General features: G+C 43.5%; 1 protein-coding gene across 5 annotated transcripts in view; it reads left to right on the top strand.

The window, feature by feature from the left end:
* rhobtb4 (Rho related BTB domain containing 4) overlaps positions 1-13,150 on the top strand; it is a 40,344-nt gene extending 27,194 nt beyond the window's left edge. For all 5 annotated transcript variants that reach the window (XM_078170793.1, XM_033620421.2, XM_078170794.1 and 2 more), the window contains 8 exons: positions 3,412-3,597; positions 4,009-4,828; positions 4,957-5,176; positions 6,216-6,334; positions 10,423-10,573; positions 10,837-10,925; positions 11,078-11,183; positions 11,846-13,150. In XM_078170793.1, the coding sequence (XP_078026919.1) occupies positions 3,412-3,597; positions 4,009-4,828; positions 4,957-5,176; positions 6,216-6,334; positions 10,423-10,573; positions 10,837-10,925; positions 11,078-11,183; positions 11,846-12,024 (1,870 nt within the window). In that variant the 3' untranslated portion in view covers positions 12,025-13,150. The remainder of the gene's footprint in view (positions 1-3,411; positions 3,598-4,008; positions 4,829-4,956; positions 5,177-6,215; positions 6,335-10,422; positions 10,574-10,836; positions 10,926-11,077; positions 11,184-11,845) is intronic.
* The last annotated feature ends 1,357 nt before the right edge of the window (positions 13,151-14,507 follow it).

Genomic DNA, 14,507 nt, shown 5'->3' with positions numbered 1-14,507 from the left:
CAGAGTACATGGAGCTGGATACAATCACAACAGTTTTAACAGCTTTCGACCTATTAATCAGGGAAAATACCCATGCTGACATGCATACAGGTTACCATGGTTACTACATGATTTATGTTACACACGTGGCCTTATACAGATCAATTATAAGAAGGCTTCCTGAACAGATTTCACGAGCAGCAGATGGATTTATCAGTAGTTTAGCTCTTGATATCATGCTAAAATCACATATCTGCGATCATAAAATCTTGTGGATGGTTTGTTTGCTTTCACACCACAAACAAACCGCACCAGTGAACCAGTGGATAATGGGCCAAGACCCACCTTTTTAGGCGATCATGGTTAGGTTGTTTGGTCTGCTGGTTTCACACAGGTCCAAATGAACCGCACTAACTGGCCAAATGGACCTGACTTCCTTTTGAACCTAACTAAACAGGTTAGGTGTGAGAGCACCCTGAGATTTCACCAACATCCACACGCACATGCATGTATACATCACACTGTGCAATCTCTGAGCTCTCTCAAGGCTGGATGACTACCCTCTGAGTAACACATCACCCTGTCACCTTTTTGCAAGTGTATCTATGTGACAGATGTGCATTTGTGGTTTGTGTGTGGTTTCAGTTTGTGGCTCAAATTCCCTCCCCTTTGTTGTGTCCTTTCACTCTTTCTGTGTCTGTACATTTTCACAGTGATCTGCCTCTGTTTGTGTTTTGGTGTGTGTGTGTTTTGGTGTGTGTGTGTGTGTGTGTGTGTGTGCGTGTCTGTCTGCATGTCCTGTATACTTTGTCAGCCTGCAGTCAGCTGATAAAGACACAGTGCCAGCTCAGCTGTTTTCTGCCTGCCTGCCTCCCTGGCGTCTGCAGCTCCAGGCATCAACCTCCCCTCCTCCTCGTCCTCCTCTTCCTCCTCCTCTTCCAGCTCTGTTCATTCACACGTTCATCTGGGCCATGCCCTCTTCCCCATCTCCCTCATTACCCCGCAACTCAGCTCCCATCATTAGCCTTGTCTATACACTTGACACTTTGCTGCTCCCAAACCCTCTCCACACCCTTCTCCACTCTGCAGCCTTTTGTTGATGTCAAAACTCAAAACATCACATTGTTAGACAATACCCAGACTGTCACATGCTTTGTTAGGAGAGGAACATTCTGCTTGGGAAAACAATCTCAGCCTGAAAATAGGCTAAGCCAAACTTAACCTGAGCCAACCTCAACTTTATACTTTTTCTCAGTCAGCAGAAATCCATTATAATTAAATCTAATTTCGCTTTCTGACTAAAAGCACAAAACGTATCACATTGCACTTGCACGCACGGTTCTTGTAAGCAGTTTTAGTAGCATGTTATTAACTTTTATAATACTGTTGTGACGGACTTAATGACTGATGAGGGGTTTTCGTGGCAGACTGTGTGATTGCAGAGTGCTACATATGTCAGCATGAGAGCCATTAAGTTGTTTATTGCAACACGATTATCATCGCTGCGGTGTTTATATCTGTGACTGTGTCCATATATGTGTCTTTTCTTACATAATCTGGCAGCTGATGAACTAGGTTGATTAAATCCGACACACACACGCACAGCAATCACAAAATAACCAGCCACTGGTGGAGCTATTTATTGTGCATTAGTGCTGGTGGTAAATTATTAGTGATAGCACAATGATAGCACTTGTCTGTCTTATCATCTGACTCAATCTGGATGCACATACACACACACTGGCTGACACACAGGACATGTTCACACTTCAAGCCTGATACGCAGTTCCTATTCAATATACTATATTAAGCAACTCACATTATGTGTCAAGTGTTGCAAACATCTAATTCATGTCCAGACAGGTTCTCCTGACCAGGCTGCAAATGAAACAACAGCATATGCATGAATCCATCTAGGCTGACCTGAACGTTGAACCTGGAAATAAGCCTACACCACAAAGCAGCAGTACTAATGGATTATTCTGGTACTAATTTTTAATTACCCTCAGACTTTTAAATAGCTGCTTTTGAAAGATAGGTTAAGATTTGACAGGTTCAAAAGCCCTCTGGGGCTCATATTTCAGAGCGGTGTTATGCTAACATAAAGGTATACTGGCACAGACCATAGTAGTAAAACCTAGGTTGTAAAAAAAAATGCTTTAACCACCCGAACAATAGCACGTACACATAACATGACCTCAAACAGACTAAGCCATGGTAATGATCCTTTGACAAAGTGCTAATGGGCATTCCTGTGTGTGTGTGTGTGTGTGTGTGTGTGTGTGTGGGTAAGCTGTGATGTAATGCTTTAGTAGTGTATATTATGTCCTTGGGAGTAGAAGCTTTCCAGGGATTACATTAGTGAGAGTAAAGTTGGACTATGGAACCTATGTCTACACTGTAAAAAATTTCCCTTTGTAGGGATCATTTGTTGTAGTGCTTTTTACCTTCATAAGTAATTCAACTTGTCAGGTACATGTATGTAATGCACATTAAGGTGTACTATAGTAAAGTCAGACTTTAAAGCTCAATAGATAAAAAAGAGAGATAAGATCTTTCTTTTTTTTTTTACAGTGTAGCCTCTATCTGCTCACAAAATAGGCCATGGTCACTGTAGCCCAGGTATTTTGCCTGCCCAAGGGGACAAAGGGAAGTGTTTAATGGTGTGTAATGCCGATCTCAAGTTCAGGATGCAGTTCAGCACCTCACATCCTCCTCACAAACCTCAGAAACAGGAATATATATTTCATCATCTGCAGGCTATCAATGATAGTCAATGTAACACACAAGTTACGTAAGTGAAGCTGATGCAAAATAAGCCTGGTCTTGTGCTGCTGGGTTCAAACACCCTGTGTTGTTGTGTTGTTTTAAGAAGTAGATCATTTAGGAATGATAGATTCCTGCACTGTCAGCATTGTCCTGGCACCAAATGATCCGTCTCACCAACACGGAGCTTGATTTAACATTACCTAGAAACAGACGTGCATGCACAAACATGCCATGGAAATATCAGTACCAGAGAATAGCTGTAAGTGCTGCTGTCTGCTTGCTCAAACACATCGGTTGAGGAAATGAATTAGTGTGTGTGTGTGTGTGTGTGTATCCTGATCTATTCTTAGCCTTCTCTTTGTGGTCCATGTAGCCTTGGAGGGCTTAGGGATATTTACGTAAGAGAGAGAGAGAGAGAGATGGGCCACACAGATCACCAGCCCAGAGGCCCAGACACACACACACACACACACACACACAGACCCACAGACCCGCCCAGCCACGCGCGTCTTGTGACCCCAGCTTTCTCGATGGCACTGTCCATGCTCCCACAATGCCTCGCGGCAGCCGAACAAGCTTCTTCCATGATAATATGGAACACATATCACACATGTTTTAACATAAACTGACAAGATGTTCTCCTCCCCCTCCTCTCCCCTGCAGGTCTGACGTCGTGGTGCTTTGCTTCTCTCTGGCTAATCCCAATTCCCTGCGCCACGTACGCACTATGTGGTTCCCGGAGATCAAGCACTTTTGTCCCCGGACGCCCATCATTCTGGTTGGCTGCCAGCTGGATCTGCGCTATGCCGACCTGGATGCAGTTAACCGTGCACGACGACCCCTAGCCAAGTGAGACACCCTCTTCATCAGGCATTAACAGACAATTTCAGATAGAGGGTTGCATGTGGAGTTGCTCCAGTTAATCAATAACAAGTAATAGCAGTGTGACAGTAACAGAATCACTGTAAACAAGATGTTGACAATGGCTTTACCTATGATGGATTGGTGTTGTAAAGAAAAACCTGTAAGGTGTTGAGAGTCACTTTTTGGCTGCTATACGTTTCATTCATTAACTGTTATCCCAATTGATCAATCATATATGAAGAATAGAGAAATGTCATCAAAGTGAGAACTGAATTGACAACATCAAGGTCTTCCTTTTCTAGAGTGTTGAGATACTCAACTTCCTACTTCCTTTTTATTTCAGTCTTTATCCGCACACTGTCATCTTTCACATCATCATCTCTTCCTGTCCCACAGACCCATCAAACCCACTGATATCCTTCCCCCAGAGAGAGGCCATGAAGTGGCAAAGGAACTTGGGATCCCCTACTACGAGACCAGCATTGTAGCCCAGTTTGGAGTCAAAGATGTTTTTGACAATGCCATCCGAGCTGCCCTCATCTCCCGTCGTCACCTGCAGTTCTGGAAGTCCCACCTGAAAAAGGTCCAAAGGCCCCTTCTCCAGGCGCCCTTCCTACCTCCTCGCCCACCTCGCCCCATAGTGGGCATCCCAGACCCCCCTCCAGCAGATGGCGAGGGCCCCGATTCCCTTTTCTGCCAGCCACTGTGTGCAGATGTCCTTTTCCTCCTGCAGGGCGGTGCCACCCGCGTCTTTGCACACAAAGTCTATCTGGCTACTTCCTGCTCCAAGTTCTACGACCTCTTCACCCTTGATATTGGTGGATCGTGCGTGGGGCCACGGGGGGAGGAACAGGAGAGCAAGGAAAATTTGGAGAGCGTGGAGGAAGATGAGCAGAGCAGGAGAGGAGCCAAGGAGCAAGCTGGGCGCACTAAGAGCCTGGACATTGATAAAGACGGGGTTGATGGAGGAGTGCGGGGCCTGAATCGACCCCAGCTGCTCCAGCAGGGCTCTTTGAGGACTTCCCAGAGTGATAATGCGCTCCCCTCTCGAGCCCACTACTCCCTGGGAGCACTGGGGACTGGGCGAGCACTTTCAGGATGGGGACGGGGTTTCCTGAGTGTGTGTCTGGAGCATGTTGATGATCCCGTGACTGGACGACTGCGACTCATGACTGTGGTTGCCATGGATGCACTTATACAGGAAGAACCATTCAAGGTGATACACTTAAAAGCAAAAAGATTATTAAAAAAATATGCATCATTACTGCAGGCTACAAGAGCTCTTTGGTGCTTTCATAGTTGTTCCTAAATTGTTACTGTAACTTCTGAATTTTCCGGTTTTAGGCGGTGCTTCAGTACCTGTACACGGGGAGTCTGGATGAGGGCAGAGGGGATCTGATGCAGGTGGCTACCATCGCAGAGCTGCTGGAGGTGTTTGACCTGCGGATGATGGTGGCCAATGTTCTCAACAGAGAGAGCTTCATGAACCAGGAGATCACCAAGGCCTTTCACGTCCGCAGAGCCAACCGCATCAAGGAGTGTCTCAATAAGGGGACCTTTGCTGGTAAACCACAGTGCCAACCATTTAGCGCCTTAATACTTTCAATGGCGTTGGTGTCATTTGTAGATGTTTTCCATGTTTGCATCAGTAGGTGATTGTCTGTAGGTGTGTGCATGTGTGTGTGGGCGTATGTGAGAGTGTGAGTAGCGGAGGTTTGTGAAAAGCTGATGAGGAGAATGTGCGAGAAAGATTTTGATAATTTTCCAGCATTCTCTTTCAGTCTCTGGAAATGTACACAAGTGTACATTTTGATCACATATTTTTCCATTGAGTATCCGCTATATAATATGCATTTTGTATGTTGTGGTTTAACTGTTTTCTGAAGTGACTTTTAAAGTCATCAAATGATCTGATGACTGTCATTTTGGTCTGCTCGGTTGTCCTGTTTTTTGCCCTCGTGTGCTTCCTGTGTCTTGTGTTTGTGTGGTGTTGTCTGTCCCCCTAAGCTGTTATGTATGCATGTTGTTGTCACAAGATTTGCAGCCAGCGCCAGACATCTGCTGTCTCTAAACAAAGCCTGTCTCACATTCACTTCCTTCTATACTTTCTCCGTTGTCATCATGATCATAACAAAAAGAATCCTACTTAAAAATGCTTATAAGAGATTATATTGATAAATTAGGATTGGAACAATTGTATTAACAGATCTGCTTTATCCCAGTTATTATAAAAGGACTGAATTAAAGATAGATGAAACCCTTAAGCCCATTACAACATTTAACACTAACATAGTTGCTGTGTTCCCCATTGACACTTTGATTCCACACAGGATTTACTCCATGACCTACTACCCTGCGTCTGCTCTCCTTCCCTTACTCTGTGTCAGAACTTTGTTCTGTCCATCTGTCAATTTATCTCTCTGTCTGTCTGCCTGTGTCTATGTCTCTGTGTGTGTCTGTCTGGCCTTCTGCCTACCTGTGTGTGTGTGTGTGTGTGTGTGTGTGTGTGTGTGGACGTCTGCCTTGTCTGTCTTTCCCCCTCTGTAGCTTGGGCTTCTGTGGCACTCCACGAGATGAATGCTCTTTTCCCACCCCGGTTTTAGATGTGGTGTTCCGACTGGACGATGGCTGCCTCCCGGCCCATAAGCCTCTGCTCATCTCCAGCTGCAACTGGATGGCCGCCATGTTCCGTGGCTCCTTCATGGAAAGCTACATTGAGGAGGTGAGTTCAGATATACGGGGAAGAGCTTAAGGATGGAGTTACCTTTAAGGTTTGAGCAGGGATTAAGTTTCTATGTCCTGAATTCTTGGATGTGAACTCAGGTCAGCCTTTAGGGACAATCTAATCACGCACCTGTACTCAACAACAGCAGTAACATCCGATAAAAGAGGAGAGTAGGCAAAGGTGAATAAGGTTTATTACTTTGGAGATGTGTTGCCGTCATGACATTGTACAAACAGCACATGTTGTCTTTGTTCTCACTGTGTGCTTCCAGAATGTTAAAGTTTACAGAGCAGGATGCCTGAGGCCTGTTATCAGATTGACCTACAAACCGTTGTTTCACCTGCAGTGGTTGAAGCTCTGTAGTTATCAGACCCCTGGAGGCCTTGCACACATAATGACCACATATAGTATCTACCTACATGAAAATGCACACACACACACACAGGCTTTATTCACAGAAAATGTACATTCAAACACACACACACACACACACACACACACACACACCCTTAATTCACACAGCCTGTGACAGCAGAATTAGGATGTTTCACTAACCTATCTTAGCATCAAAGTAGACCCAGAATAGTTCCTCTTTCAAGGTCAGCATCTTCCAAGTGGCGTGTCTGGTTACTTCGGGTGTGCTCTCACCTGAGGTTCAGCTTCTGGTTCCTTGGTGCTCCTCCAGGGCCAGCACCTGTGCACCGGACCTGACCTAATCAGAGAGGAAGTTCATGTCTCCGTCTGTCTTTAAGTCGCTGCTCCCCGGACTGTGTTGCAGAACCAGATCCCCTGGGGTATGATTACTTTCAAGGTCGGCGGGGTTAGGTTACGTAGATTCAGGCCCTCAGAAGGGTTGGAAATAATCAGAGAGAGACTGACAAGGAATACATATGTTGTGTATTCAGTTTAGGTGTGAAGCTTCAAGTTTTAGAAGGCAGGCTAGAAGAAAACCATTTTTGGTTTTTGTGCGTCCACGTGGATGGCCTGGATTTTATTCCAGAACGCACCATGTGAGTGGGTGTGGAAAAAAGCCATCGCAGCTATTGTGGACGGTGGTGAAAGCAGGACATCAGCATCACTGAGGGGGCACAGTGTTTGCTGCTGGTGGGCTGCCGGTGTCTATGGTTACTCTAAACGGTTCATGTTAGTGACTATTGTTGCATTGTTTATGGCATGAAGCTGGCACATCATAGAAGGCAGGTGCCCTGGAGACAAAGACTCAAAGACCGATGGCACAATGAAGCTGTCAGCACTTGTGTTTATGAGCAAGAGTGTATTTACATTTGCATATAAATGTATCTGCATTGTTACGCTGGTGAAAAGCTTTGCAGTGCTAATGAGCCAATGTGATTTTATATGTCAATGGAAGCTGCAGCTTGTCTGCTGGCTCCGAAAGTCACTTCTTTCCTGATGCTAATGCACAGATTTTTTTTTTTTCAAAATTTCCACGCCATTGGCTGATTACATCTCATATTCACTTTGAGGCACGCATCTTCAAGGATAATTGCTAGTTTGAGAAGCAGTGTCAGTAGCAATGAGCAGAAATGCTTACTAAAACACCCGTCTTTTATAGACACAAGCTTTTAGAGCATGACACAACAACTCTGACGCAGCAGATGGTCTAATTCTGTTCAGTTACTCGAAAAGAGAATCAATAGTGGAGAAAGTATTTGGAGATACTGATGCTGCAGATTTACATAGAAAAAGAAGCAGTGAAAATCATTAATACCAAGATGAATCTTTTACTTATTTACTCGGTTTTTGAATGTCTTTTTTTTACTTGGTTTTGACCGAATCACTGTGACGACGAATGGTGATTGATTTGAGTTGCACAGATATGTAAAATTTTTAGTTTAGGTCTACATGTAAAAGCCCAACTTGGGACAAGAATTGAAAGTTAGCCATAGCTATAAACTCTATGTGCAAATCTTAGTCCCATACTTTCTATTGGAACTATGTTAAATTGCATCGTCCCTATTAACTCAACAACATGAACAATCAACAAAGGGCTAAATTGGTTATGTATCAGACTTTAACATCATATTGTATTATAATGATTCTCTTAGTTTGGAAAGGTTAGTTTATAAATACAGTATAGGAAAATTTATAGAACCTGTAACAGTGATAATAATAATAATGGTGAGAGCAGTATGTGATCAGCCAGCGCTGCTCTATTTCTATGCTCATGCCACACTTCCCTCTCAGTATTTTTAGGCTCGCAGATTTCAGTATTCATGCTGTTGTGTGATAACATGACTATTTTGGGTTTGTGCAGAGCAGCACTGAGTTAGGTGTTTAAAACAGATTTATTGTAATTATCTTTATTATTTGCAGAACTATTAGACCTTTTATACAATGAGTATGATTATGAAAGACTCCATGGATCATCAGTCATAGTCAAAGACGTTTTATCCATGGCGTGGTAGTCAAAAACCATGAGTCAGAAGGCATGTATTGAGGTTTGCGGTCTGCACAGGCCGTTATGTGAACTTACCGCAGAGTGTGTCACGGTACACTCCTGGATTATGTTTGAGGTGTGTGGTTTTGTGTTCACCATGTGAGTGTGCATCCCAGTGGAGTGTTACAAGTTGAGAAGCCTGCTAAGCTTCTGTCTCACTCGAGAAAAAAGGGGGGACGGAAAAGTCAACAGGAATTCTTACTTATAGAAAAATAACTTTTTTCAATGTAAAAGAAGAATGACATCAAGTTCCTTACACTTTCCCTTGAACTTGCGCAATCTATGGTAGCAGCTATGTGACTCACTGCCTTTTCCTCACAATAATTTGAGTTCTATTAAGTCTTTTACATTTATTAAATATTAAAATTTCAGTTCCCATAGGTGATTTTTAAGCCCTTTAAGGACTCATATCTCATTTACAACCTGTAGCCATTGCAGCTCTTTTCTTGTTAATCATTCGATCTGATCATTGTTGAGCACTCTGAGCCTAAGCTTTGCTTCACAAATAACATAAACTTGCACTAAACTATTAGTTGAGCTCTTGGGCAGCAGACTGAAGGGCCAAAAGAACACTTATCCATAAATGTCCTGTCACTGCGATCGTGTCCACTCATTAATGCTTCCCGGCCCCAGCTGGGGCTTCGAGCTCTAGAGACCACCCTTGTCTTAATGTTGTGGCTTTTTAGTCGTAACGAGAGGTCGCGCCATGCTGACATTCTCCTAATTGGCTGTGGTGGTGGTGGTTGAAGAGTGTCTCAGTGGGGACACTCAGAGAGCTCCTGGAGTGGTCAGGTCATCACTGTCATCTGAAGTTACCTTCCTTCCGTCCTTACTGGGCTTCGACTGCGTTACCTGCCGCTGAATAGCTGTTGCTGTTTGTCTAATTATCAGTAATTAGGGCCGTATAAAGGTCCTGCTCATTTGTTTGCATTTATGTATATAACTAAGTGGAATACTGGGCTACACTGAAAAGCAGTATGACCAGTGCCTTCACTAGCTAAGGTGGTATGGCGACATCTATAGGTCATTGCAGGTGATTTTTTTTTTCTTCTGTTAATTGGCACTAAAATATTGCCTTCATAGCTCATATGCTTCTTTACCTAAAATGTTATACATGTTTAACTGTCTAGAGTGGCCCAGTCACCACTAATAATCACCTGAACATTTTGACTACATCTGTAGATATGTATTATCTTCATGTATTCTTTTATTTCATTATAAGAGTGTAATGTGCATAATGTGATGTGATAGCATGTCTGAGTGTCTCATTTGTGAAAAGGGTCTGATAGCAGGGTTGCCTGTGTGTGCTTTGCGGTTTTTAACATTAGTCATATTGCTCACATCACTAGCCCCCAGACAGCACTTTCATCTGAGCCTAGATCAAAGAGAATGTAACCAGAACAGCATGTCCTCTGCCCTTTACCTCCAAATACCCACTGCACTGCTTTTATTGATATAACTGTCTTATTTCGACCCCATTTCTAGCCATTGCACTTGATATAGCATGTATGAGTCTATTGTATCTAATTTTCATGAAAAAAAAAGCCTCTATTTTCTCTTCAGTGACATTCAGCCCTTTGTTTCTCATGTTTTTTTTTTGTTTCTTCTTGATGTCATCATTTTCCAGGTATCCATTCCTAACACCAGTACAGCCTGTATGCGTGGGGTGTTGGAGTTCCTGTACTGCGGTCTGCTGACCCCCTGTCCTGGTCTGGAGCCCATGGAGCTAATTGTTCTCGCCAACCGCCTATGCTTGCCACGCCTTGTAGCCCTCACAGGTAAAGACTCTCTCTGCAGCGTTAGAGATATTGCAAAGAGAACTACCTTATTTATTGACTTGAATGTCTTGTTCTGTATATTTCTGTAGCAACATATGGTTTTGATAGAGCTTTATCTGTGCACAAAACTGCCTTTTATCAATGACGAGAGTTCAGTGCTGACTGCCAGACAGACTAAGAGTTTACAACTGGGTGATAAAGATGTCAGTGGTGCATGCAAACAGTAATATTGACATGATTATGTCTACTTTGTGCATCTTCAGAACAGCATGCTGTGGATGAGCTTCTCCAGGTGGCGGTGAAAGGAGGCGACATTGATGGACAAGTGTTGGCTTACCTCGAGCTTGCACAGGTCTGTCCTGGCAAAACCGTCCCTTAATTTATTTATTTATAATTTATTAATGATTATTTCGAAGTTGTATTTTTTTAAAAAGAAGATGAATACTTTCTTTTACTCTTTCACAGCTGTAATAACCCATTTCTTCTCTGTTTTTCCTTTTGCAGTTCCACAATGCCAAGCAGCTATCAGCTTGGTGTCTCCATCACATCTGCACTAATTATAACAGCATCTGCCGCAAGTTTCCCAAAGACATGAAGGCCATGTCTCCAGGTAAAGACACCTTGCCTGTCTTGGTCCTAATAATCTGCCTCTCCCAAACCTCTTTCACACATGCAGCTTTCCTCTCAGTAAAACTCCTACAAAGGTTGCTTTGCAGTGCTAGTTTGAACAAAAACAAATTTTTTTGGGGTTAAGCACACTTCTGTGGAATTATAGCATGCGGTGACTTGTTCATAGCAAGCACTTGGTTGTGAGTGGGAGAGCTGGATTTTTCTTTTTTATTTGTCTGGAAAAACACTGATGCAAGGAAGCAGGAAGTGGGAGAAACACATGAGACCCTCATGGGCTTATTTTATTTAAAAAAAGAAGAAGAAAAAACAATTGTGTCTTGCATCAGATACATTATAGGCAACATTCATGTTTAATGAAGGTGTGAATACACCTATTACATAAATAGTAGAATGCCTAGTGTAATACCTCACTTCATTCACTTGTCCTCAGACCTTCATTGCTGTTGGCTGTTTCCTCGTGTCACCTTTTATATGACGTTATTATTTCACAGTTCCCTCACTGTGCAACAATTATTGTCTTTGTTGATTTCACTCTTTTACCCTGTCAGCGCACATTTGAAGTGACACCTAAAATCTTTCAACTCTTTTAAGTGTTTCATTTTTTTTTATTCTCCTCTTCCGTTCATATCTTTGTCTCTGTAGAAAACCAGAGGCATTTTGAGAAGCAGCGCTGGCCTCCTGTGTGGTTCCTGAAGGAGGAAGACCGCTATCTACGATCTCAGAAGGAGCGTGAGCGCGAGGAGGAGATCTTGCGCAAGCAACACACCAAACGGGGCTGGTGTTTCTGGAGACACCCATCCTCCTCTCCACACATCTCCTAAAGGGTTTCCTCCACTGACTTCTTCGTCCTGACCTGGGTCGTCCCACACAGGATAACTAACCCTCTCTGTAACACATATAGAGGAGGTCTTCCTTGAACCCTCTATCAGTGGAGAAATGACTCTCAGTGCTACTATGCCTGAATGTCAGCATGTTTGGGGGAATGTATGTGCCTCTTTATAATTGTGGGTGACTTCATGAGTGCATTTTGGTATGCTTGTGTGACAAGTGTGGACTTAACCGAAGGGTATGTGCGTGGATGTGTGAGCGTATGTTTGCAATTGGTTGGCATGATTAAGTGATGCTTCCGAGTTGAGTGCTTCCCAGACGCCCTGATCTATGAGGGCCTGCAGCGTTGCAGCGTGGCCCCGTTTCCCCTCCACATGAGCTCTGTCCCTCCACCAGCACTCACAGCGTCCCAGCCTTTGAGTGATTGGACTGGGAGCAAGGGCTCTCTATCTCTCTCAGTCTCCTTCCTTCACATTGACCTTAATGACTATTACGCATTGACCACTGCAGCTCCCATCGGGGAGCTTACCTCTGCCTTCACTTCTACGCAGACTGTTAGCTTGCAAAAGATCCACACCTCTAAAACCAGCACTGGATTCCCAGGAACTGACACTCAACAATGTAATTATTGTTATTTTGATATTATTTGACCTTTTTGTATATTTTTTTGCGCCTACCAGGACACTCTTATGTATCAGGCGCACACGACTCCCAAGAAGTGTTGAGAATTTTGATTGCTATTGCAACGATGGGACTGTTAATCTAGAGTGCAAGTTTCGGTGTAAGGGCAACCTTCAAACTGTTAGCAAGTTGGGATGTTTCCTCAGGAGGCATGATCAAAACTATTAGCCTCCAGTCTATGTGGTCATTGGCGTCTGTCATCCACCCCTGCACCTCCCACTCCGTCCTCCTGTTCACCACCCGTGCAACAAAGAGAAAAGAGAAAAAAAAGCGCAAAACACGAGCTCTCCTTGATGAGGTGGATTCACCAATCTACATTTCAGAGACATTCAAAGTGACCACTATAGCAATGATGGGGGTAAAGAGGGCTAGCCTTACTTGATACCTCTGCCATTGAGAAACGATGGATGCAGTATTAAAAAACAAATGCGCTTGTAACGTCCATGACCACTTGGTTGCATTGAAGCACCTCAGCCAGCCTGCCTTTACACCCCGACACCACTATGGGGCAGCACTGCTCAGGGCCCCGGCACTAACCTTCACACAAACTAACAGGAGTTTTTGTGCCTGTGATTGCTTCACCCTAGTTTCAGTTATTAAGATCAGTATAATTTTATTCCTTGAAGAGTGTTAGGAGAAAGCTAAAGCACAGTGTTATTAGTGCATTTAAAGACAGGACTGTACCTGACTATAGATGAGCACCTAATTCTGAATACCAAAGCTGTGATTCTTTTGATCTCTTTCTTCCTCGCTTTCTTCATGTCCGCGTCCCTGCTTCCTTTACCGGAAAGAGGGGATGGAGGAGAAAAGAGAAAGTGACTTGTGGGAGAAGGTGGTGGTATGATATGATATTTGAATCCCTCCGCGTGGTGGTGTTTTCAGTCTGTGGTGTCAGGAGAACAGTGTCACTGCTGGACATTGCCTTCCATTCCTCTTGCTGGAATTGAAAATGGTGCTTGAGACACAGTAAGACAGTGTCCACATGAACACACAGACACACATTGTGATTTTTATGTTCACAGTTTAAGCGTCTGTCTAGTTGTTTAGTGTTTACCTGCAGTGAAAGTGCAGAATATTAATGATGGTATTCAAATTTGACACATTTTTTTTTTCAATGTTAATTTCCCATATCCTAACAGTCTGTAAGAGGTCGTAATAGGTCACTGATTTTAGAATGTGTAGATTTATGATTTTACATACAGTGGTCACAACTTTGTAATGTCTTTAACTGCTTTTGAATTCAAGAAACAGTGTGATCCGTTATGCTTCCTCGTTAACCAGGAAAATAGTATTACTTTAGATTGAATTTGCAATCGTGAGTGTCATCTCAAAGGATTTGATGTATAACTCCGTACGAGAGCAAGTCGGATTTTCTTGTCAAGGGTGCTAATTTCTTTGGACTTTAGCGCCGAATGTGAAAACGAGACTTTGTGGTGAGGAGTTTCTATTAGCACGTCGTTCTATTTGTGGGTTTGCGCCCCTTAGCTTTACCCAGGCAACTGTGGGAGATAGATGGATTGTGTGAGACATGTGGTGCGCTATAGGAGGCGTGTTAAAGTCATTGTCAGCTACCGAAAATAGAAGTCAGATAGGATCTCATGAGACCCGAGTGAGAATTGAGCTGATTTCTCGCTGAAAAGAGTAGAAGTGGAATAAAAGTGAACAAGTCTCAGTCAACATTACATGCAACCTACATCTTTTGGAATTACTACACAGATGTTTCATCCCAGTGCAGGGCTTTGGGAATTTAAAAAAGAGACCTAAAGAGGGGAAAGTTGGGGACAGTTTTTGATTA

This window comes from Epinephelus lanceolatus, chromosome 9, assembly GCF_041903045.1.
Source record: "Epinephelus lanceolatus isolate andai-2023 chromosome 9, ASM4190304v1, whole genome shotgun sequence".
In the NCBI taxonomy this organism is placed as follows: domain Eukaryota; kingdom Metazoa; phylum Chordata; class Actinopteri; order Perciformes; family Serranidae; genus Epinephelus; species Epinephelus lanceolatus.
Note: the sequence above shows the minus strand (reverse complement) of the source record. Positions and strands in the feature narration are given on the sequence as shown.